This window comes from Mycteria americana, chromosome 1, assembly GCF_035582795.1.
Source record: "Mycteria americana isolate JAX WOST 10 ecotype Jacksonville Zoo and Gardens chromosome 1, USCA_MyAme_1.0, whole genome shotgun sequence".
NCBI classification, from domain to species: domain Eukaryota; kingdom Metazoa; phylum Chordata; class Aves; order Ciconiiformes; family Ciconiidae; genus Mycteria; species Mycteria americana.
The window spans coordinates 8,595,668-8,621,493 of NC_134365.1; the positions used below are offsets into that span (position 1 = coordinate 8,595,668).

General features: G+C 41.1%; 1 protein-coding gene across 1 annotated transcript; it reads left to right on the plus strand.

The window, feature by feature from the left end:
* Positions 1-11,067: 11,067 nt before the first annotated feature.
* On the plus strand, positions 11,068-24,967 carry HSPA14 (heat shock protein family A (Hsp70) member 14). Its single transcript, XM_075488329.1, has 14 exons — positions 11,068-11,167; positions 11,354-11,434; positions 11,525-11,607; positions 12,628-12,676; positions 13,515-13,608; positions 13,722-13,812; positions 14,999-15,103; positions 15,908-16,069; positions 17,024-17,179; positions 18,494-18,596; positions 20,847-21,062; positions 21,477-21,650; positions 22,627-22,697; positions 24,294-24,967. The coding sequence occupies exons 1-14, from the start codon at positions 11,111-11,113 to the stop codon at positions 24,370-24,372; spliced, it is 1,521 nt and encodes a 506-aa protein (XP_075344444.1). The 5' UTR covers positions 11,068-11,110; the 3' UTR covers positions 24,373-24,967.
* The last annotated feature ends 859 nt before the right edge of the window (positions 24,968-25,826 follow it).

A 25,826-nucleotide genomic window follows, 5' to 3' on the forward strand; every position in this document is an offset into this window, starting at 1 on the left:
TTTATGATAGCTTCAAGTGCACTAGACTGCCTATTCATGGCAAACTGCTGCAAAGACAACAAGCAAAGGAAAATGCAGGCTTGTTCAAGAATTATTCGCAACCAGCAAAGATCCATGGATTATGGAATAATCCCCATAAGGGAACATGTATGTACATTTATGCCATACTGACCCTTCTATCCATTATAAAATTGCAGGTGCAAAGTGAAACACTTTAATTTTGTCCTTTGTGCCCTACATTCAGACTTTGAAAAACACTCTCGCAGGCTGTTTTTTCCAGGATTCTGCCTTATTCAGTAACATGTAATGGGCAGGGTTATCCACAGGGACCCTGCCTCCTTCCTTCACTGCTAAGATGAAAGGCAAGAGCCTTCCAGGAAAGCCAAGATGGATTTGTGGCCAAGGAGCTGCCTGTGGAAGTTGCAGCTGGTGCCAAATACCTCCATATGAGATTATAAGGTGATATGATTTCTGGTTGCAGCTGATCAGTGTTAGCAGCTAGTGCTTAGACTGCGACTTCTGCTGGTCAGTGCTCTCCTTGCGGTGCCCGGACCAAGATTATGGCACTCCCATACTGCTGATGGTGCTGCAGGCAGAGCCCCTTCCTAACCCTGATAGCATAATGACATGCTTTAAATAAACTCACCTGAAAACACACCAAAAAACCCCCAAAACATTATTTTTGCTAAACTTCAATTTTCTGATAGGACTGCATTGGGAAGCAGTCACGCATAGTGTTTTGTCAGGAGACCTCACGTAGCAGCAACCACCAGCAGACTGGGAATGCACCATTGGAAACCCCCCTTCAACTCCTAGCCTAAATCTTAGCAGAGCTCGGATGCAGCTCGTGCAACGTGGCCAGAGAGATTTAAAGCTGCCTCACATCAGTATAACTTGTGCTTGTAAATTACAAACTCTACCGGTGTCAGGCACACTTAAAATCAATAGGGAACCTAATCTCTGCTCCGGTTGTGTGATTTAACTACATTGACTTAAATTCAAATATAGTAAATCAATAGAGCTCCCTAGCATTGACATAAAAATGCAGGTTAAAGGTACTTCTTTCAGTATAGCTTGTCCTAAGAAAAATAATTTTAGCAGGATTAATTGTTTTTTGCCTGGGTTTCCCTCTGGATATGGTTGGACAGTCAGAAGCAGGCAGGTTAGTTCCTTAAGACATGTAAGAGGCATCAGCATCGCTGAAAGGAAGAAACCTCCAGGAGAGGCTGGAAAACCAGAAGGCAGCACACGCCGCTATGTCCTGCAAAGCTCAGCTGTCCCTGTTTGCATATACCCATGTGCATAAATGGGAGTGTGAATTCTGCCAGTTCTCTGCCAGACTAAAATTAAGTAACTGAAGCCACTTGCACCAGCAGTCTGAGGTTAAATTAAACCGTTGTGGGACCTGGAGAGCACTGGATTCTGTGCCAGCTTGTAGTGGAAATTTCTTACTGGGTCTGAGGCAAAGAATATTAATAAGAAAATCAGAAGAGTGGATGCATACAAATGGTAGCAATGCATAGTAAGAGGTAGATTGTTTCCTAGCAACACAGGCTTTAGGCTGGTTAGTTTTGGTTAGCATTTTCTGACTAATAGCTGCAATTTTTATCTGTACTGCTGCTCACTTGCCTACCTGTGCTGAAAGATAGAGAAAAAGCAATGGAGAACATAGGATACGATACATCTGTGGTAGACTATATGTCTGAAAGTGAGATCTCTGCATGTGAGGGACTTGCTAGTGCCCTGAACAACGATGGGCTGAAAGCGCCTCTAGGGATGCCCATTTCTGCCATGGGTGAACTAGCTCAGACCTGGACCTTGTGCTTCAGGTAGCTAAGCCAGGGTACACGAGTTTCACCTCCACTGTGTTTTGGCACTTCCCACCTTCCCTATCTCCGTCCCACAGTACCATGGGCCCCAGGAATACCCCATGGTTAATTCTGCTCTCAGTATCATCAGCAAGAGACCCTTGACTTCACTGGTAATAGGGCAGAGCCCTTACATTTTATTTATTTATGGATTTCTTCTGTGGCTTTATTTATACCATGCCCTTTGGGAATAATGTAGGAAACCAGCTTCTCTGTGTGTGTATGCGTGCGTGTGTGTGTGTGTCTGTCCCCGTGCATGTGTATGTACAGGTCTTGGCATACTGGGACCTCTGCTCACCTATTGCAAGGTAAATAATTAATGATTGTATGTCTGCTAGAATCCTTTCCTGAAGGTGTTTGAAATATGCCTTGCACTGCTAAGGTGCTACAAAAGCAATTCCTAATAAACCCCCCAACCATCCCTTTAGACAGTATCTGTGACCAATATGGGCTTGATACTGGTGTCAACTAAAGGTCTGATCTGGGGTTTCCGCACGTACACTTCAGGACCAGCTCCTTAATGAGGCTCACAAGTTCTGCTTTCTCCATACAGACCTTGCTCACTTCTGCCCAGCCTGTCAGTACTTTCAGAGCTCAGCCTCTCTCATCCTCCTGGAGAGCTCCACAGATTTTAAGTCCAGTTTCCTTTCTGCAAGAGGAAAGAATGTGAGAGATGCTTTAGAGAGCACGTAAGTTTTCACATTGTCCTTAACTCCTCTGTGCTGCCAGAGAGGAAAAAATCACCCAGTTCACGCAAATGCTGCAGAGAGATTGCTGCAACACAGGGGGTGGCGGAGTCGGGGAGAGCAAGTGCTGCACCCCAAATGACATGGGCTTGCAGTCCCGTGCCCTCCAGTGATCTGTCTGCAGCTCCAAGTATTTAAAGCCAAGGACCAGGGCTTTGCCAGTTCATGGCATCTCTAGAGGCTGTGGCACCAGCTCCTCTGTCTCACTTCCTTCCCCATAGTTCGGGATCTCCACAGCCTTCCCCAACCCAAGAGAAAGGCTGTAGAATAAATCTTACTAGACACCAGAGAAATCACACAGGAGAATGAATCACAAGAAGTGCCCAGTCATGAGAAAAGCTTATGCCAACCCTTGCGCTTTACTAGGACAAAAGCAGCAGATCCACAAGACATGAAGCCGCTGGAAATTGAGGCTTCATTCAGTCCATGGGACTGGCTGTTTATGTCCTACATTCAATTTTTATCTGCCATGAAAAACTGTCTCAGTAAGAGGAGAGCAAGCAGGTTTTTGACGTACAAAGAAAGCAAGGCCTGATTAACTGAAGAGGGAGAAGAGATTTCATTTATTCGAGTTATTTAAAACTCTGCAGTCTTTGTTAGCAGCTGCTCAACTTGAACAAGCAACCTCTCTCTGAAGGAGTCGGCACTGCTCCTCCTTCACAGCAGAGCTGGGAAAGTGCCCATCCGCATGCATGAGTCATCCGGACAGGCCTCCAACAAAGACTGCTCTGGCTAGGATGAAAGCCCCAAACTCTTTACTTTTCCTGGCCTAAGCTGTAAGCAGATGAGAAGAGGGAGAGATAGAGTACAGAACTATTTATTTCCCTTTCTGCTTAGATTTAGAAAGGCTAAAGAACAGAAACAGTTCTTGGGCAGGGACCCAGAGGGATAAACGAATGCGACTAGGCAATGAGACCCCAAAGCCCAGCAATTTGCTTTAAAACCTCAGCCTACCTTATCTGAGCTCACCAAGATGAATATCTGCCGTCTTAAACCTTTCACAGACCTTTGGCAGGGGCATGTGGGCACCCACCGTGCAACTGACTTCAGCAATTATTTTTGTGGGTATGTTACTGGTGGCTGCACAGTAACAGCACTGAAAAACGCAGGACAGGGAGTTAATGCCCAGACAAAAGAGAGGGGATGCTGCAAAGTGGGGACTGCTTTCACAGCCCCAGGAGTCCATGGGAGTAGAAGGCACCCAAGTCAGGGGTGTTGGCTGCCGCAATCCACTTGCTAAGATCATGGGACTCCCTCTTGCATGGGTAAAACACATGGCAAAGTGGAGGGCACAGCAGTGCCAGACCTGCTCGTAAAGGACATTGATAATGTGCAAATAATGGATTTTCAAGGTGATATTGAATGATGTTACTACTTTTTGGCAGCATTTTGTTTGATTTTGTACCTATAATAAATCCTGAAGGTAAGCCTTGGATTGTGTCTGTCTGTCACATGAGTAAACTTAATGAATGTGCAATTAAATGAATTAATGAGTAAGGTGATACACCAGTGAAGCAATCCTCTTCATGGTAGAATGCATCCCATTGAAAGCAGTGGGGTCTTCCTACTAGCTTTTACAGCATAGAGAAGGTAAACAGACCACCGGTGGTTTTAAATCAAGGGTGAGAGTCTTCCACCTCTACCCATCGAATCTGTCCCACCAGATTATCATCCATGGTAAATAAGCGCTCTTCAGCACAGGAGGAGGAGGCTGATCCACTGACACCTCTGCACATCCTCTGGCCAGACTGATTCACTGTTTCTCCGCACCCCAGGGAATTCCTGTTGGTTTGGCTCATTTCTTCACTTTTCACTTTTATTATGACTGTAAGTTCTTTGAGCAGATCTTGTCTTTTTGCTCTGTGGTTGAACAGCACTCAGATGAATAACCTCTGGGCATGAGAACAGGCCAGGAAAATCCCCAAATGATAACCTGGGAAAACCCAGAGCTGAAAATGCAGTGCATGCCTTTCTTCAAAGGGCAGGCCCATGGAAGAGATTGGTGCTGCAGATGCGTCTGCTGCAGTTGGCCTAAAACCGTTTCTCAGTGGAGCGGATCTTGTCCCTTGTGAGCTACCAGAAAACAGTGCGTCGTCAGCAGCAGCTCTTCTGCGAACACCTCAGGGATTCCCCTCTCGCTTCCAACGAAGTGCAGAGTCCCTGCAGCACGACTGATTAACATCAGAGCATGGAGAGATTTGACAACACAAACCGCCTGATTGCACAAAGCTCCTGTGGTAGGATCAGTCGATATAATGTGTCCCAACTGCCTGGACCCCAGGTCTGCCCTGAAGGAGAAGTCTTTCAGTCTCCATAAACACGTGTAGCTTTCCACAAAAGTGATAGCTATTCTCTTAGAGGCAGCTATCTGGACCCAGATTAAAAACATTAAAAATCCATTAAAACCCATTAAAAAAATCCATTAAAACCAGAACATCACACAGGAAAAAATACTGGGTGCCTGGAATACCTCTGAAGCCCTGAAGTTGTCACTAAGGGAGAACAGTGCGGCTGTCTGTTCATCAGCAGCACAGCCTCCCTCCTCTGCACCCCTGGCCTTTCCCAGTTTTGGTCTGGAAAGGTGGAAAGGGATTTCAGTGTATCTATTCAGTCATCAGCTGATGAGCTGCCAACAACTATGTTAATTTTCCCCTGTTGTAATAGGCCGTTTAGGGCCCCAGCCAATGACCAGGGAAGCTGCTGGAAAGAGTCCCACTGATTTCAATGGCTGTCCAACAACATGCAGCCATATACACTGAAAATTAAACACAGATCCTCCAAATTTGCTTCACGCAGGCCACAGGACTGTCCTCTGTTCCTCATAATTATCATTATTATTGTCATTACTCTATTTGAATTAATGCCCATGAGTGCAGATGGACAAGAGATTTTTATCAAACAGAAATTCTGTTATTTAACTAGGACTTTCTCAGAACTTAAAACAAAGGAGAATGGTTCCAGATGCTGCTCTTTTCCTTTTGCATCCCCACAGCTGCTGACCAGCTATGGTGTCCACAGCAAAATCTGAATTTCTTTTAAGTGAATTGTAAAATCCATCCAAAAATTCTTTACATACTGCAGCAAGAAAATAAAAACCTTAAGCTGAACAGCAGAAACTGGTAAAGCTGCCAAAGGAATGTTAACAAGTTAGCTAAAGACAAGGATCATTAACACTTAAAAAAAATACGAGGGCTCTGTAGTTTAAAAAAAGAACTCTAATTTCATCTTTTAGCTTTATAGATAATGGTGGGTTTGTGGGAAAGGAAATCATTCTGTCAGCTCTGCATGGATCCCATTAACACTTTTTTAATAAACGGAGCTCAGAATCTATCACCACTTTGATCTCAGTTCAATAAAGCTAATCTTAGCTTTGGTTTTAACATGGACATTTAATTGTGTTTAATCACCTTCTGCAAAAATCAATTTAAGTTGACATGATACTGACCAGGACTGGTCAGCAGAGATAAGGAAGAGCTATGTTCTAGCTACTCCATTCTATTACACTCACCTCTAAGCAGGCAACTAATTAATGTGGTTATCCTCATAACACCCTTGGGAGGAAGGGAAAATGCTACTTTTTTTTTCAGATTAAGAACTCAAGAAACAGTAAAATCAACTTACTTCCTCAACGTCACATAGTAGATCTCTGACAGTGCACAGAATGAACTTCTTGTTTCACACTGGCACCCTCACCCCTAAATCAGTTCTTTGCCTAAAATTAAGACACCTGTCACTAGCTAACCTGATGCTGATCGCGACCTATTTTGGCAGTCGGCTCTTCTAAAACTGCTAGTTTAAACACTGCTCAGTTTTGTATTGAACTTGCCCTGCAGAGTATAAACTTCATGCCAGCGCTCAATGAACAGAAGGTTTTCCACCCAGAGCACAAAAGTGAATTTCAGGCATATATTACCATGGAGCTCGCTTGGAAAGCTCTGGGATTGCCTCATGGCACCCTTTGTAATTCATGTCATAACTTAGGTCTGCATTATAAACCACAACTTTTTATATTTACAAAGCATCCTCCAGCCAAGGATCTCAGTATACTTCCTATTACTAAAACATTTCAACATTCCTGCAAAGTGAATTTGACATTATTTAGGAGATGGAAAAACTGGGACATGGAGAGGAAAAAGGCCAAAAATTTAAAAATAAGTTATTTGAAGATTTTTCTATTATTTTCCTTGGGAAAAAAAAAATGTATGTATGTTTAAAAGTTCTCAGACTTGACAAGAGTAATAAAGCTGTTCAGCCAACCATGACCATCATAGATGTGCCTAGACATGATAGTGCCTAATACCATCTACAGCAATTCCCAAAACAGCAAAGAGAATATTACGCATTTCTTGTTTTATTAACACAGACTATACATGCAATTATCTGTGGCACAAGCTTATTCTTACTCTAAAGAAAATCATACATATTTGATTTTCATAATAGCCAAAAAAGCCTTGTCAAAGGTGACTTGTGCTAGTTCTCAGTCCTAGCTATGAAGTATGTTTGCTGTGTTTAATTAGCCTTTAGTGCCTCCTTACTCCTGTCAAGAATAATCTGCAATTGACTGAATGGTGGCAGAGAAGAACGGTACCGGAGTAACTTGAAGAGGTTTGTATCTTCAGGACAATGTTGCTTTCAGACAAACTGCGTCAGCTGGAGTCACTGGATGATTCCCTTGGGATACTTCAGCGTGGGTCAGCAGCTCATCCAGTGAACACTGAACAATGCCCCAGGTAACAGGTTGGAGGTTTGGTTGTTTCGGGTTGTAAGAAAACCAGATTTTTTCTACTTTGTGACTCAAGTTTGTGATGTGGAGTGCAGTAAAGGATGGTTCATTTTGCAAGCACTCAAAGCTTTTTCAAGAAAAGAAAGAAAACTAACATTCTTGACTTACAAGCAAAACCAAATAGACATTTAATATGCTTTATGCCATCTAAAATATAAAAAAATCTTGGGATATTCTCTAATAAGCACTCTGGTGTAAGTAAAAAAAAATAAATCTGGCTTCAACTTTACTGCAAACCTACTGAGCTGCCAAACAGACTAAACGTTGCAGATGAGTTGTAGCATTGCAATTACATGCTGCATTTATGCCACCTACAGGCATTTATACCAGCTTTTCAACAGGTTTGCCAGCCAAACTTTCTATGTACTTCTTTTTTGGACTGCTGTGAGAAGAATCCATAGCAGTCAGCCCCGACTCTCGACCCATAAAAACATTCTGTTCAGCTTATTAAAAATTAACACAAGTATTTAATTAATTTGATCCACTAACTGAACTTGCCTCTTCCCTATCACTTAGGTACTGTGACTATGAAGCAATGAGGATACTGAAATCAACTTTATCAAATGCCTTTTGTAATGGGTGGCAAGTGTTACAGCAAACCCAGAAATAGCCTACAGCCTCCACTGAAACCCAGCAACTTTGGGGGTGACATACAGACCTCCCAACAGCATGTAGTCCCGTGCCCAAAATAAACAATGCAATTATTTGGGGGGATTTAGGTAATGAGTTTGAGGAGCCTCTATTTATGCAAAAAAAAAAAAATCTCATGGATGCTTTTATGAAGGCAAGCAATGAGGACAGAAGTTTTCCATCAGTAGGATGTCGGCATCTCCAGGACTGTACAGCCTCACGGTGTCCTGGGGAAGAGGCTGTTTTTGAAGCCAGGGGGGAAGTGCCACCTGCAGGACCACTGTCCAGGTCCCCAGCAGCCAGGCTGTCCCGCAGCTCTCCTGAGAATCAACTCCACTGGCCCTGTTCACATCCCCAGGCCAGAGATGATCACAGGCCATGGTCTTGCAGCTGCCATCTTGAGCCTCCTTGGAGCTTAATTTCCTGAATTAAGTCAGAACACGCACAAGGTAATTAAAAGAAGTTCTCTCATCCTTCTTTCCTCACCCCAAGGGACATTTTAGAGTATATACTATTTACCAGCCACAAAACAGTCTGTTGTTCAACAGAGACACTTGCTTCCACTTTAAATAACTCAGCAGATGTTACTGCCTTTTTGCCATAATCTCCGTGATTTTCCTACAGCCAGCCTGCTATGGACAGTGCCAGGGGGATCCCTTTTTTGCATTCAAGCTTCTCAGGCTGCCTGCAAGCTCTCAGTACAGAAGAAGCTTGGGCAAGCTCACGTTGTACTGTGCTAACAGCTGGTCTGATGGTGGCTGGTCTGGTTTTTGGATGGCTGAGAGATGTGCCACAAACTGGGAGAGAAGGGGCAGCTCTGATGCTGTGAAGGTTTGTGCCACTGCTTTGTCAGCTGGAACATAATACTAAGAGGTTTCAGCAGAGTACCTGGCTAAATCAGGGGTGAGTTTGTTGCAGGGGGAGCATGGTGGGCTTGTTTGTTTGATGTAGGTACCTGGAGATGTGCAGGACTCCAGTCAGACTGGGGCTGGATTTTTCTCCTCCTTCTGACTCAGCGAGATAGCTCTACCGGAGGTGTGAAAGATTAAATTCTCTTGCATCCTGAAACCAGACTGCTGCTCAGACCAGTGTTCACCTCCTCAACCCCACCTTTAATGAACAACAAGCATATTAAGGCTTCCACTTACTTACAGAACTGCCATAACAAGCAGGGCAGCCTCTTCCACTTTTATTTCGAAGTGGGTTGTTCACCCCATCTCTCAGCTCACTGAAGCTCAGTGCAGCCTCAGAGCTTCTCATTAGCTAAGGACTCCACCTGAAAAAATAGGAAGGGTACAGGCAGACAAGGGCTTTTCACTTCTCAACAAACACTACTGGCCACCACAGACGTCTGCCAAGGCATTTCTTGCCTGCTTCTGCACAGGTTTGCTTACACCTGGAAAGGACATTAACTGCTTTAGTTGAGATAAGCAGAACTTCAGTGTGTCCATCCTGATATGTCCATGGCATAACTGGAAAATAACTGTGGATGTGCTTAGTTGCATAGGAGATGTTAGCAGTGCGGCCACAAGCACTTTTTTGAGGCACGGCTTACACATACTGGTCTATTGTCATAAATGGTGCAACTGATATTAGGATGTGGGGGAAAGCAGAGGAAAATTATTCTTGGATAGTTTTTGTACTGGGGGCTTCTGTTCTCCTTTACCCCCCTATCTCCAGTGTCTCTTCTCAGACTCCCTCCATCTTTATCTTTGACAAAAGCATCACTTCAATCATCGCTTTCTTCTACAATACCTTTCTCCAGTCCCCACAGGTCTCTCCTGCTCACCTCTACCCTTCTTCTCTTTTCATTCCTCTGTTTACAAGAGGAGGCAGAAAGGAGCTACAATTTGGACACATTTCAAAGGTACTGTTTTCAGTTGTGCAAGTTTCGCCTTTATCAACACTGCGATCGTCCCCCGAGCGTGGACTTCCAGCCATCTGAGCTCCAGCTCATGGTCAGACTTCAGCAAGCTCCATTACTGAAAGGAAGACAGTCCAGTGACTTAGGAAGCCTAGGATCAGTTTTGGGACACAAAATCCCTTTGTGACTCTGGATAACTCCTTTCACCTCTATGTGATCTTGATTCATTCCTTTAACCCTTCAGCGTATCATATATAAAGCAAGGATAAGGACAATCTTTACTTCTGAATGATGCAGTGAGATGGTACTGCATGGCATTCAGAGTCCCTATGGAAATGAGGGGCAAACGAGCACCCAAACCTACAGAAGTGCTGTCATCTTTACAGTGAGAGGCTGCATATAGGAGGTGACCTGCGCCCCGTTAAGGCACACAAGAGAACTTTGCTGCGCCCATTACAGGGCCACATGGAATCTGAGGAGCCTTCAGCACAGCAACGGCTCTGGCCACGATGAAGTGAATTCTGTGTGAATGATGTTAAATTCCCCCAGGGTTGATTAGAAATTGCTCACTTTTTTTTTTTTCCTATGGTAATGCCAAGATGGATTTCTCCAATAGAAGTGCAACATAACGAGACGCTGAGCTTTGCTTTCAGACATTGGTTATGCCTGGTTAGATTACGCAAAATCAGCGCTTCAGCTTGACTGCTTCGCTAATAACTACAGCACTTGGATAAAAAAATATTTACACCGTCTCCATGTGCTTCATTGCCTGCAATTAAACCATGAGAGAAGCCACTGACATAAAACACACACGCCCCAGCACACACGCATGAAACAGCGTCGTTCGCCGTTCTCCATTTTAATCTCTCTTTTCTCAGCGGCCGGCTCCCCCGTGGCTACATCAGCTCCAGCCCGCGCAGGCCCAGCGCTGCGCCTGACGAACTCCCCTCAGCGGCCGTTTACCGCCAAACCGCCCGCGCCTCGCGCACGGACTCTGCCTCGTTGCCATGCTTGATGACGTCCCTCTCTCAATTTTCCTCATTGGCTGCTCCGCCGATGACGGCGCTTCCAAGTGCGCCTCTCCGTGATTGGTTTGCGAGAGAGTGCGGCGCCGGCTTTGATTGGCGGCCGGGGGGAAAAGGGGAGCGGGATTGGTTGGGAGCGGGGGCGCGCGCGGTGCATTGTGGGGCGGCGGGCGCGCGTGGAGCGCGGGGGGCTCATGGCGGCCATCGGTGTTCACCTGGGCGCTACCTGTGCCTGCGCCGCCGTCTATAAGGTGAGGGCCTGAGGGGCCGCTCCGCCCGCCGTGTCCGGGGCGGGCCGGAGGCGTCGTGGACGCTCGGGAGTCCTTGCTGGGAGGAGGGAGTGGGCCGCGGTCATCTCTGTTCCCTCACGGCGCTGCGGGGTCACGCAGCGAGTCAAGCCCTGAGGGGCGGCTCACGGGTGGTGCCTCTGTCCGCAGGATGGCCGCGCCGACGTGGTCGCCAATGACGCCGGGGACAGGGTCACGCCTGCGGTCGTTGCTTTCTCGGAGAGCGAGGAGGTGAGGCTTGCCTTCTGTCGTGGTGGTGGTGTGGAGAGGAGGGGAGCTCTGCCTGTTGCTCACTTCTTTTTGTCTTTATTTTTCATTCAGGTTGTTGGCTTAGCTGCAAAACAAAGTAGAATAAGAAATATTTCAAACACTGTAGTGAAAGTAAAGCAGATCCTTGGGCGAAGGTAAGAGAAGAGGTGTGAAAAGGAAGGTGAGAAGTTCAGTTTTCCCCATTAAAGCTGGTCAGTGAAACATAGTCTCAGCACTGATATTGAAGGCATTTTAATCTAGTGTGATAGTACTTAAGTTAGCCTGGCATTGGCAGGAGGGTATGTCAGATCTTAAAAATTCATTATATTATGAACTTTTTATTCTATATTTCATTCCAGGAGTAAAGAGATGCATAGCATTTTGTATCTGAATTTGTCTGTGAAATCAAATTGTGAAATTTATTAACAAGTTGCATATATGCTTTTGATATATACTTAAGTTTCTTAATTAAAATGTGTTGTTGTTACCTGGATATTTTCCTGTGGCTAAAATCCAGTGTGGTTTTAGTTGCACAAAACTTTGCATTGCCTTTTATTACAATCATGAAACAGATCAGCGTAAAGCCTGCTGTGATTCTGCAGTTAGTGGAGCTGTGATGGTTTGTGCTGGCAGTTACAGTGGTACTAGAACTAAACTTGCTGGCTTAGGTCTAACATCAGAGATGCAACAAAACTTTTCAGTGATAACCTAGCTGTGTGTTGCAGCTCTTCCATTGACATCCAGTTGACAAAATGATACCCATTCTGATGCATTTCTCAGTACTTTGCAGATGCATAACTTTACATAGTTAGTAGAGGATTAAGGATAGCCAGCTTATTGCTGTCACATTATTTCAGTCAATGCAACAGAAGTGCCACTAAAATCTTTTATAATGATTATTGAGGATAGCAGGTTAAAATAATGTGTTGGGTTTTGTTTTCCCTTTTCACTAACTTCTGTCATTAGTTTGGGGAAAGGAGATTGAAAGATACCAACAGTCAGAACCTCTGGTTTTTATTCTCCTGTATAAATGTATCTGTAGAATGGAAACAGAAATTTTGGTTGAAGTATAGCTTCATATGCTGTAGACGTTATAAGGAATATCAGCAAGATGAATTTGTGCAATTACCCTTGAGCATATGATTTATTTTGTTATTTTGAATTTGTCTGGACAGCTCTGGTGACCCACAGGCAGAGAAATATATTGCAGAAAGCAAATGTTCAGTGAGTATGATCTAGTTTTTTTGTTGTTCTCAGGATAACTCGTATCATTTCATACTGTTCTTCTTGGGGTTGTTTGTGCCACACCATGTCTGTGTTCTGTAGTGATCAGCTGTTGTTATATGAGGTCCATTTGCTGATGTATAGAATGTTTCTCTTTTTATAAAGTAGAGAACTTCACTGTGTTCTAAGACCTGCCATCGTAATACAGTCCAACAGAAAAATTATATATATCTCTTGGCCATTCTCAAAAGGGGTGATTCTTAATATATTAGGGTAATAGCATTGTGGTGTTTCTTAGCGCTAGTAGCAGATGCTCAGGTTACAGCATCTTGTGATAAAAATGCTTAACCACTTGATTTAATCTCAGTATTTAATTTAAATAATACTGTGGTTGTTACTAGAAACCTTTTTGCAAAATGAGAGAAAAAATATCCTGGAAAATACATTCCTAAATAAGGAATGAGTTTTTCTCTGGTTCTTGACTGTTCGTATTGATAGACTTATGTAGATAGCTGTTATTTTTTTCTTATGGAATGTAAGCAGGCAAGTACTTTTGTTCTAAACGTTGCTTTTGTACTGAAGTAAACTTCTTAATAGAATAAGAACATCTGCAGTCTTTTAAGTCCATATGAATGTTACTATCACATCTGTTGGATAATACAAGGGTTTTTTGTGATCTTTGATAAGCATCCTGGAAGCATTTATTCTCTTGTAACTAACACAGAAAGTATTTACACAATCCAATGGTTTTTACTTTGAACAGAAACTAAACTAAACATTACTTTTTGTTAATAACCAAATTATGTATCTAACAAAGGTATGTTGGTTTTGTTTACAGATAATTGAGAAGAATGGAAAACTTCAATATGAAATAGATAATAAATTTATTAACCCAGAAGATGTGGCAAAACTAATTTTCAGTAAAATGAAAGGTATATAATAAGTAAAATATATTTTAGTTTTTTAAGCTGTCCTTGTATTTTTAAGATGTGGTATATTGGTTTTTTGCTTTTAATCAACATGTTCTGCCTATGTTTATAAACAGAAACTGCTCAGTCTGCATTGGGTTCAGATGTAAATGACGTTGTTATCACTGTACCATTTGATTTTGGAGAGAATCAGAAAAATGCCCTGGGGTAAGAGGATTAAGATTTTTCTGTTCTTTAACATGCCTAAAGCAGACCGGCTGGCAGATCAGCAATGGGAATTCTCCTGCTGGACTTCAGCTTGCGACTATCAGTCAAGACATTGGGATGCTATTTGAATTGGGAAAATGTGAGAGTAGGAGATAAAAATCCTGACTTTAGAAACTTTTCGAGGAATTCACTGTCGTAACCAAAACGAAATTCTGAATCAACTGAAGTGAGAGGGAATTTTTGGTATCATCAAGGATAGGATGGCATTTCAGATATGTTATTTCTAGTGGATCTTCAGTGTCTGCTTTGAAGTGCAAATAGTTTCATAGCCCTCTTCCATAATTTCCCATCCCTTCATACAACTGTGCTCACCGAACCAAATGGCGTTATGTGCCTTTACTGAGGACTGTTTTATCAGAGAGCAGATATGGAATACACACCAGTATTCTACTTGGAAGTTCTGCTTGGAAGTGTAGCTGGAAAAGTTCTTCCATATGAAAATGTAAATAGACTTAAAGCTGTGCATAACTGGCAACATCTATTTCTGTTTTCTGGTATGTAGAAGCCCTTATGTTGAACTGTCATGAAATACTTAAAGCGCACTTAAAGTTGGTCATAAAACAGCGAGCTGGGTATTTGCAGTATGTATGATGAAACATTCTATTGCTTTGGCATACGAGTTTCAAAATAACTTCAAAGTGGAGGAAACGACTCGTAGGGCAGTCCTAGGGTTACTGAAGTTTCAAGAAAACATGTAAAGAAAATGTTAGAAGTGAGGTGCGGTAACTTGATTTGGAAGTAAAAGCAATTTTCCTAGCGTGATATCTGTTGAAATAATGTACCAAGAACTTTTAGTACCAGACCTGAAGATAATTTAGCAAGTTTGATTGAGGGTGGGGTTTTTCATCTTGAAGTTGAAGGGGGGTTGCTGTTTTTTATGGGGTACACAGACTGATACATCAGTGTTTTCTTTGACAATAAGCACACAGCAGATCCAGCTACCTACAGAACACAGTAGCAACTGAACCTCTTGATACCTTTCTTTTCCACTCACTTTGCTGTGTTAATACCATGCTGTAACAAAGTTCTGAGTTGGTGACATACGTAGTTCAGATGAAATCTTAATAGTGTGCGTGACTAGTGAAATCATTGAAGTAAAATGAAATGCTGTTATGCCTTATCACAGGGAAGCAGCTGCAGCTGCTGGATTTAATGTTATGAGATTAATTCATGAACCGTCTGCAGCTCTCCTGGCTTATGGAATTGGCCAAGATTCACCCACTGGGAAAAGGTAAAATCCCAATATTTTACTTCTTAAATTTAAGCTGCTGTACTTAAATCCTGAGAAATCTTAGATGAGGGAATGTTGTGTTGCCTTAGCAGTCGATACAAAATTAATGATTTGAGGCTTGTCCTTTTTTCTCTCAATAAAGCCAGTAACAATTTAGAAGTTGTAAATGTGTAGTGTTTTAAATCCCTTTGTTCTGGTTTTTATTTTTTTAGAATTGTCTTTAAAGATTTGTCCCCAGATTCTGTCTTGCTCTTTAATGAGCTGATTGCCTTGAAGAAAAATGCATCCCTTCTTAAACAGATTTTGGCATAGCTGTTTTTAATTGTGGGAGATGGGGTCATTTTACATACGGTAGAAGAACTAAAGCTGAGTTCCTGGGTTCAGTAGGTGCATTGGGTTTCCCTTAAGAGTATTCAAATAATTCACAAGATTTTCAAAATAGCAAAGACTGCTGTCACTGTAAAGAGATGTCTTGTCTTTTTTCTTCTTGGTTGATATTTTTTGCCCTTCTCATATAATTTTTGCCTATAATCTTGAATATCATGTTCCGTTCTCAGTTGTGTTATAGGAAGAAATGTTGGCTACTCTCACTGTATGAAATAGACTAATTTTGATCTTTAGGGAACATTGTCAAGTAGTCAGTGGTACTAAGATGCATTAAATACAAACACCCCAAATCAAATTCTCTTGACAAAACTGATTAGAACCTGCAATATGTTATATGGTGGTCACCTTTTTAGAAAGTGTCTCAAACATAGTTTTAGATGGCTTATTAATACTACTTTTTTTTTTTAACCATGGCAGCAATGTGTTGGTTTATAAACTTGGTGGAACATCGCTTTCTATCACAGTCATAGAAGTAAACAGTGGAATATATCGTGTCCTTGCTACAAACACAGACGATAGCATTGGTGGAGTCTGCTTCACAGAAGCTCTAGCACAACACTTAGCTTCTGAATTTCAGAGGTAGGTTTTGAATTCTAAGCATGTTGCTGTTAGGACAGGAACTTCATTATCTGATGCTTGCTTGCCAAAAGAAAAACAAACAAAAAACCCCCAAACAAACAAACAAAAACCAAAAAAAACCCCTCAACCATATTAGGTTGTCGGATCTAGCAGATGGTCTGTGAGTGAAATGGGTCAAAGATGTTAAAGGAACAGTCAGTTGTTGGGGGCTAAGCAGGAAGACTGGGAAATACTTGGTTTTGAGTAGATGTTGACTGAAGTCAGTGTCAAACTATAAGGGCTCAGCTATGAACTGTTTTGTGTTTTGAGTGATTTATGTGACTACAGGCTGCTAACATCCTTTCAGTCAAGCTTTTGGGGTGGCAGGGAATTCACCTTTGTGGGTTTTGTTTGTTTTTCTTGTTGGCATGAAGGACAGTGGTGGGGCTTGGGTCATCAGACTGACGTCTATGTGGCACGTCATCCTGTGATGAACAAAAAAGAAAAATGCGTTACCATTAGCTCTAGTGATGTTGAGGTGGTCAGTTGCATACTATCACAGGAGGAGACTTTTTGGATGAAACGTACTATTCTGTTGATATGTCTAATATTTGGTGTTTTATTTCTTCTTAATCCGTAGTTAAAGTTAGTTAACTTGCAGGCCCTTTCTGTTCCTTGCAGTCACTTACGGGATTTGTTCAGCTGAGAAACTGTTCAGAAAGACTTAAATCTGTATGATAAACACTAATGCAGAGTTCAGGGTGCCTCTACACAGTGTTCTTTAGTTGAAATTGAAATAAGCACTTATTCTTTGTGAGCTTTCAATAGTGGCATTGTAGATAATACTAAAATGTCTACAGAAAAAAGTTGAATAGCTTTAACTTGTTTTTTCTTTCAGAAAGTTAGTGTTATCACTCAGATGCCTGCCTTTCTAAATTGATATCCTTTTCTTTTTTTTTTTTTTTCCAAATGTAGGTCTTGTAAACATGATATTAGAGGAAATCCCAGAGCCATGATGAAGTTAATGAATAGTGCTGATGTTGCAAAGCACTCGTTATCAACCCTGGGAAGTGCAAACTGTTTTGTAGATTCATTGTATGATGGATTGGATTTTGATTGTAATGTGTCCAGGTAAAACAAATCTTGAACCTACTGCTTTTATGTAAAACTATGCTTGAAATATTTCTAGGTGGTATTTAGGATGTTCAATAAGCTTTGGGGTTTGGTTTTTTTTTTTTGTGGCATTAATTTTAGAAACGGAAGTAAGATAGAAGACCACCTTGCTTTGTTTCATATTGATGGTTCTGTTATGATGTGATCTGTAGTAGTTAGGGTAGTGACACTAACAATGTTGCCCTAATGGTTAGAAAATAAGGTGCGAAAAGGCACAGGGAGACCCCATCTTTGGAGTCTGGTTGTCGATGAAAGGGGAATAGATACTGCAATTACTCAAGGTGGGAGAGGGTTTCCCCAATTATTGTTTTTGTTGTTGTTTTTTCCTTAAAGAAAAGAATACTTTTGGACTCTTTCATCTAAACAAGCTCCAGAATGATAGGAGTCATGGAAGTCTTGATGTTGCCTCTATTTGACAGCTGGAGTAGAAAGATGTTTTCTGTGGTTTTGTTCATACTGCTGTGGCCTACTCTAAGTCTTTTCCCAAGATACATCTTGGGATGGTATGTTATTGAGATGTTATCTAATTTGATTGCTCTTCCTGTCAGCAGCAGCTTTAGCAAAATAAAATGGACTTTTCAATTCCAGAGCTGTGCATCCACTGCTGCAGCAGTTGGATGTGGTAAAATAAGGCATAGTATGTTTGCAAGTGTGAGAAGCAATGCTGTATAACTTGCTTGGCTCAGTTTTGGGTAAGGATGCTAATCCTGTGGACTAGTGTTGCAGAACTTGACTTGCTGTATTTGTACAGAGTAAAACTTTCTCTTCAGGCTTGAAAGAGCTCAAAGGAAACACAAGTTTGTTTTTCAATTTGCTTCAGTACCTGCTTCCTGCGTGCAAATCAGGACACAGCTTGATTTGCCTCTGAAAATTCAAGAGGCATATTTGAGTCTCTCTCCATTTTAAAGATGATGAGGAGTTCCAGGATTTTGCTTCTTTTCACATATCAGTCAAGACAACCATACTATATTTTGTCAAGACAATAAGACTGTTTTTTCTCTAGAGTACACTGAAGAAGAATGAATGTGCATTCCATGTAGGTGTGAACGATGGAATCAATAGCACAGATATTTTCACAACAACAACAAAAAAAACTTCTTTGATATTAATAATTGGGAAATAAGATTTAAAAAAAAAAAAATCCCTTGGTGCAAGGTATAGCTAGAGAACCAAAAAGTATATTCTAAAAATTATTATTCTTCCGTTTCAGGTATTTGTCTCTAATGGATGAGATTACACTTTTTGATTTTTTTTTTTTTTCTTTTCTTCTAGGGCCAGATTTGAACTTATCTGTTCTTCACTTTTTAGTAAATGTGTAGAAGCAATTAAAAAGCTCTTACAGCAAGTTGGATTTACAGCAGATGATATTAATAAGGTAATAATAGAAAACATTTGTCTGTAGTATGCTTTATAACTCCACAAGGAGAATACTTTTGGGGCCTGTTTTCCTTGCAGACTGAGATTATTTCATGATGTGTTTAAGCATTCTTGGCTCAGATCCACAAAAGTATGTAGACTGAAGACCTTTAGAACTCCTATCTTTGCTTTGATTTCAGTTGCTTGAAGTTAAGTATAAGGTAGAGTTAGAGTCAGCAATGTGTTTTTACTGCTGCATATTGAGTAAATGGTAGAGGATTTGTCTCCATGTGGTGTGTTTGTGTAACAAGAAGGTACTCCTCAGCTCTACCAAGAGTAAGTTTAGTACATAGACTTTCTTCTGCCTTCACTGAGCTTTGGATGGGGTTTGCTGACACTTCTGAAGAAAGCCTGAGTTTTGACTTTTTTGGTCTTATGAGTTGAACAAATCATGTAGTGTCTACTTGGTGCCTGTGTTCTTCCTTGTTAGCTTAAAAAACTTAGGAACACGTTAGATGCCAAACTATAGAGTGTTTCAATGCCAAACATGGTGAGTAAAGTAGGAAACATTACTAGTTTTATTCAAATGTCTTTTTTGCTTTGATATAAGAGAGTAACTTCATCTCAACCCCTGTGCGCCTGTGTGTGGCAAATAGTGCTGCATTTATTGCTGGTGGAGTTTGCACATAGCTCCTGCAGCAAAAGTTAGCTGGCGCTTTTAATGATACTTGATGCTATTTCAGACTTCATTAGTGTTTGCTGCGTCACATCTGAGTTTCACTGGTAGGATAATGAAGTATAGGCCATTGTTCAGAGAGTGTCTTTTGTTTTCTGGTGGCAGTATTTTTTAAGTGGCCCAGTGTGCTCTCCTCAGGCCTTAATGCTTTGGGGGGGGGGGGGGGGGCGGTGTGGAAGCACTTTAAATGTAAAAATAAATGAACCTAATTTACAACTCCTAAGTTATGGTTTACATGAAGAAAAGTGGGAATTAGCTTTGTTTCCAGATCAGGTTGATCTCAAGAAAGTTACTGTTACAAGAGAAGGGTTTTAAGGTTTTTTTTCTTGCACAAGATCAGTAAGTGATGGCTGGTTTTCAATGACATCCCTCAGGATTTGGTGCTCGGGCTAATACCATTTAATGTCTTTGTTAATAACATGGGTGATGGGGTAGCATGTGCTCTCAGCAAGTTTGCAGACAGTACCAAAATGAGGGGAGCAATCAATACCACTGTAGGTCAAGGCTGCTATTCAGAGGGGTTGAAATGTATATAATGGTATAGAATATTTCAATGGGAAGGAACCTACAGTGATTATCTAGTCCAATGGAGAAGAATATCACAAAGATCAACAAAGGCAAATGTAGAGTCTGGGATGGAATAATCCTGTGCAGCGGGACAGGCTAGCGGTTGCTAGAAAGCAGCTTTGCAGGAAAAGATGTGGGGGTTCTAATAGTAAATTGAATAGCAGTCAGCAGCGTGCCTCTGCAGCAAAGAAGGACAATTGCCTGCTGGGCTATAATAGCAAGGGTGTAGCCATGGGTGTAGGAAAGTGTTTGTTTCCCTCTGTATCTGGACACTCTGTCCAAGTGCCAAAATACCATAATTTTTGGGCTTCACAGGAGATGAAAGGTACTGACCTACTGGAGCCAGTCTGGGTTTGCTCACACGTAAGAAGAAAAGGCTCAGGGGAGACTAGTGCTGCCTGCAGTTTCCTAGTAGGAAGGCATACACGAGACAAAACCTGACTTACTCCTTCCTATAGGTGCATGATGGAAGGGTGAGTGGCAAGCAGCACAAGTTACAACATGGGGAAATTTTAGATACCAAGAAAAGAATTTGTAGCGTGAGGGTGATCAAACAAGGGCCCACATAGTCTGTGAAATCTATACCCATGGAGATAAGGTCCTGAGCAGCCTGTTGTAACTGGACCTGTTCTGGGCAGGAGGTTGGACTAGAAGACCTCTGGAGGTCCCTTCAAACCTGATGTTATTTTATGATTAATTCCTCAATTTTTAAAATGCTAGTTCATCTAGCTGATGCTTACTGTAAGAACCACTTTTCCAAGATACCATTTCAAACTTGCAAGCTATTTCCTTGAATTTCAAATACAAAAGTAACGGAAGTCGGGCAAAGATGGCATCAATTTTTGTTTCAACAACTACAGATGATAAAATATTGCAGAGCGGTTTGCATTTCTGTATTGCACGTTGTGACCTGTCTGTTTTATCTGTCAGAAGAAAGATTTGAAATCATTAAGGCATGTTTTCCAGGTAGTTCTTTGTGGTGGGTCTGCTCGAATCCCGAAGCTACAGCAGCTGATCAAAGACATTTTCCCAACTGTGGAATTACTGAATTCAATTCCTCCAGATGAAGTTATTCCCATTGGTGCAGCCATAGAGGCAGGAATTCTGCTAGGGAAAGAGAATCCTTTGTTAGAAGAAGCAGCACTCTTTATTGAGTGTTCCGCCAAAGATATTCTTCTTAAGGTAAGGCTAAAATTATTTAACTTGGAAAATTTTACTGCTGCAATGAATATACAGCACTACTTATGCATGATTGATGTTAGAGAAACAGTATTGTTTTATTATTAGTTCTACAGATTGGCTATAGATCAGCAGTAAGTGGTAATTTAGGTTTATTGACAAAAAAATTGACAGGAAAAACTGCTTGATTTGAAGGGGAGATAGATTGTGTTTTTTGCTATGTTTGAACAGCTGGGCTGTTTCATTTATTTATAGGAACATTTTTTTCTTTTTACTTGCTGTGATGGTAAATGTGGCAGACAGAGAGAATGAGTCTTGGATTTCTGGAGCACTTGGATTTCATGGAGCACTGTTGTAACACTTCCAGCTCACTAAAGTACTTAGAGAAAGGCATGAACTTCTTTTTTCTTTTTAAAGGGAGTAGACGAGTCAGGGGCTGACAAATTCACAGTGCTATTTCCATCAGGGACACCATTACCAGCTCGAAGGCAGCACACCCTGCATGCTCCTGGAAACATTTCTTCTGTATGCCTTGAACTGTATGAGTCATTGGGGAAAAGTCCCATGAATGAAGAAGGTAAATTTGCACAGGTGAGTATATACACATTAATGTGCACTTTTAATATCAACCACTTGGAAATCAAGTGGATCTAAAAAAAAAAAAAAATTTTTTTTAAACCAAAACCAATCCCACCCCTACCAAAACTTCTTGTTACAAAATTAGAATGATGTGCATCTCTTTGGAAATGGTCTTTTAAGCATTATTCTATAAATGTGTTATGAAGTATTGAAGCACTTCTTAAAGAAATTGAAGTTTCCCTTTTGATTTTCTAAATGGCTGGCTGGGTTTGACATTTGGCACTACTGTAGTAAGCTCGCCCGGGATGAGAGATCATAACCAGTCATTGCAGTAGTACATAGATCTCCAACATTTTAGAAATAAAACTTCTGGAGGTAATGATGTAGCTAGTGTATGTGCTGTTGATGACTTTTTGATCTTCCTAGATTGGACAGGATCTTGGTATTAAATACCACATTTGATTTTTCACAGTGGTAAGATGATGTGATTAAATCCTCACCCAATATAAAGATATTACTTGGGAGTCAACCTACTGAGAGAACACAGCTTGTTTGAAACAGTGATGCTGTGCTTACCTTGGCTTCAGTGCACTTAAAGCAACAGGGAGAAAATTGTTATTCCACCTTGGTCCTGCCCAAAGATCTTCAAGGGGGTGAGGAAAGGATGTTACCTAATAATTACAGAACTGATTCTAAGTAAAGGAACATGCTCAGCTCTTACTGTAGTCTGTGGGAGTTGTAGGCACTCCAGCGATCTTAGTGATAGACCCTGAAACAAAGCCAGTGAAGCGGTAGTGCAAATAGCTACAAATACATAGATTTGCACTACAGATGAATGAAGTCTGCTATGGCATGCTTTGGTGTTGAACTGTTAGTGTGAGGTGCGAAACAGAATGAATTGCACACCTTAGCTGTTGTGTCACTTCCATTAAGCTGCTGTACGAGGATTTAGAGAACTTTGTAATTTAACATTTTTTTTTTTAAATAGATTGTACTCCAGGATTTAGATAAAAAGGAGGATGGCCTACATGATATACTGACTGTACTCACTATGAAAAGGTACCCCAAATATTTATTATTCTGCTGTTTGACTCACTATGTCACACTGCTGACAAGCAGTCTTTTCTCCTGTTACAGAACGTTTAATTTTGTGTTGAGAAATTCAGCATTTCATTGCTTACAGGGCTGTGTCCTAGCAGGGGTAGATTCTGTAGGAATGTGGTTTTTATGCAATACCTTCTGTGCTTTCATTGTTTGAGTCCTAAAGAAATAAAACTTAACACAGTTGCATAGGTGATTTTTAGCAGCTGTTGAACTGTTGATCAGTTTAACCATGCTTGAGAGCAATCAGGGTGTCAGATTTCCTGTGGAAGGGGGTCAGGGAGTTCTGTTGAATGCCCACACTCTTAGGAAAAACTCAAGTAGAATCTGTCTTTATTAGTTGCTAAGGAATCCACAAAGGACTTCTCATATGCAGCATTTGTGATGAAAACCTGTGGCACTGTCCTTTCAGAGACAGGGTTGTTAAGCATGAAAAACAATGCCACAGGAAATCAGGCTTCAGAAATCCGCTTTTTACTTCATATTTTCCCATAATAAACAAGTAATTCTGTATCTTATGGTGGTGTGGGGAATGGGGATGACATGATATTGAAGAAATTTCTCTTTCTTAGGTCTTAATAGGAGTGTTTGGGCTCATTTGAAATAGTCTAAATAGTTTATAAAGATACCAGAAGTTGGAATTCAAAGTAGTCAAAGTATGTTTGTTTTCTGAGGACTGTCCTGAAGTTCATGTTGCTTTTTCTAAATAGTATGAAAGTTGTCTAGATGTTGCTGAAAAACAAAATCCCTGCTCACTATCTGAGTTCACAATACTTCATTTTCTTATGTTAACTGTCAGGTGTGTTAATGCTCTATTAATAGACTTCACCTAAAATACCTTGTTAGTCGTACAGAGATTTGCACTTAGCATTGATAAGAAAAACATCTTAGGGGTTATATATGCAACTGTGTAGTGCAGAAAACCTGCATATTTTAAAGGGGGTTTTAGTAATATTTAGATTAAAAAGATTAGGGAAAGTTCACTAGAACACATCTATTTCTGTCTAAATATTTATTACATGTGACTTTTATGTCTAGATGAAGTAGGATTCAATATTGTCTCTAATTCTTGGATTTTGAAAATTAAGGTTTTCCTCCTTGAAGGAGATCCTTGTTATTTAAGGACTGCTTTTACTTTTTAAAAGTCAAGTTCTCATGCTTTGAGAAGACGTGCTTACCTGTTGGTTGCTGTTACTCAAAGCTCTCAAGATGAATATTTTGAAGAATATTACTGCATATTCTATTTACAAACCTATACTAAATAAACTTAGTTACAATATTTAAACATGCTCCTGAATCTGTTCCACCATATGTAGAGAAGATACATGCTTTAATGGAGAGCAAGAAGTGCGTATCTAAATACTCAATAAACTAAACTTAATCTCATAAATCAGTTTCTTCTATGTTGAAGCACATTCTTCCCTGGATATTTTGATGCTAATCTTTCTTCCTTTTGTATGCATGAAGACTATTGTTTCTCCTCTCTGGAACATGCAGTAACATACTAAGTGTTGTGCTGACATAGTCCTAAACATACCTTTCTCTTTTATCTAGGGATGGGTCCTTGCATGTTACCTGCACAGATCAAGATACTGGAAAGTGTGAAATCGTCACTGTTGAAGTGACGTCATAGTCTCTTTTGGAAGGCAACGTTTTTTTAAGTTGATTTTTGTCTCTTGTTGGCTTTTCTGCCGAAGTGGTGACTCTCTCTGAGATGTCTTTAATGATTCTTAGAGCACTGCAATAAACTGAAGCAAAACATTAATTTGCCACCAAGTCTATTTGGAGTGGAAAGTGATGCAAAAAGCGTGATCAAGACATGCAGACAGCAGAGCACTGAATTATCAGCACCTGATTTGAAAAATGCAAAGGGCAAATCCTCCTGCCTGTGGTTCAGCAACAAGTGTATTACATAGTCTAATGATTTTTCCTTGCACTAAGCAGGTCCTGTACCCATTCAGCCAGTATATCTGTGGCTTCAAGAGCATAGCATTGAACCAGCACGAGCTAGACTGGTGAAAATCCACTCTCTAATAACTGTACCAAATTGTACTGAAATCCTGTGTGGTCTTGATGTTGCCTGAAACCGTGGAGGCGATGCCCATTTGGGCTGGCCTCTTGAGCAGGTTTGGTTTTTCTGGAGTTACTGTAAGATGGTTTTGTGGTGTTACCTGAAAAATGTGTGTAAGGGTTATATGTGCTTATTTATGTGTTATTAAAAAAATACATTTTTTTAATGCAGATCCTGGCGTCCTCCATTCTCTGTGGTACCGTTCTAATCTGTATGTCGTCATATATTTGTTTGGATATAAGCTGGCAGCTTTTTTCATTTTAGGTAGGGCAGTAATAAGGAGACAGAGCAGGCAAGTGTATTTACAGGATTTGAAGGTCTCAGCCTAATGTGCAGTTAAGGGGCAACAGTTCAGCCCTGAGGGCCAGATGTTATCTTGTAAAACATTCCAAGTGACACAGAGCCTCACAATCAGAGACGGGAAACTAGAACAAGGGATGCCCATCTGGATTTGAAGAGATCTGTGTTTGATTACCTATTTTTGTACAGGCTTCCCCAATTGTCTTGGGTTTGCAGAACATGTATTTCAATATTCTTCCTACCTCACAAAAGCGATAGGTACTGCATAGCATAGATACAAATCTTACTGCATTCCAAACAAATGTCTGTATTGTGTGACTTACCAGCCTAGACATGGGCTTTGAACTCGTGAGGCTTCATTGAGTGGACGAAGTGCTGGGAAAGTTCTGCCTCCCTTATCCCTGGGTCTTTGATCACTAGAAAAAAAGTAAATAGTTCACCAGTTCCTGTGTGAAAACTTCTAAAAGGGGTCTTGGGAAACCCAACGCCTGCTTCTATTGGGGCAGAGGAGTCCCACAGCCCTTATAAATACAAGTAAAGAGACGTTAAAGCAGTAACTAGTGGCCAGACCTCTTTATGGGATGCTTTGTTGTGTGTAGTAGTACCAGCTGGGGGGGTTATGGGGCTGGGGCTAACTTGAAAGCTATATTAATAGGAAACACCTCTTCTGAGAAGTGTGCTGTGACGAGAGTGAACTTTTTTTTTTTTTTAAAAAA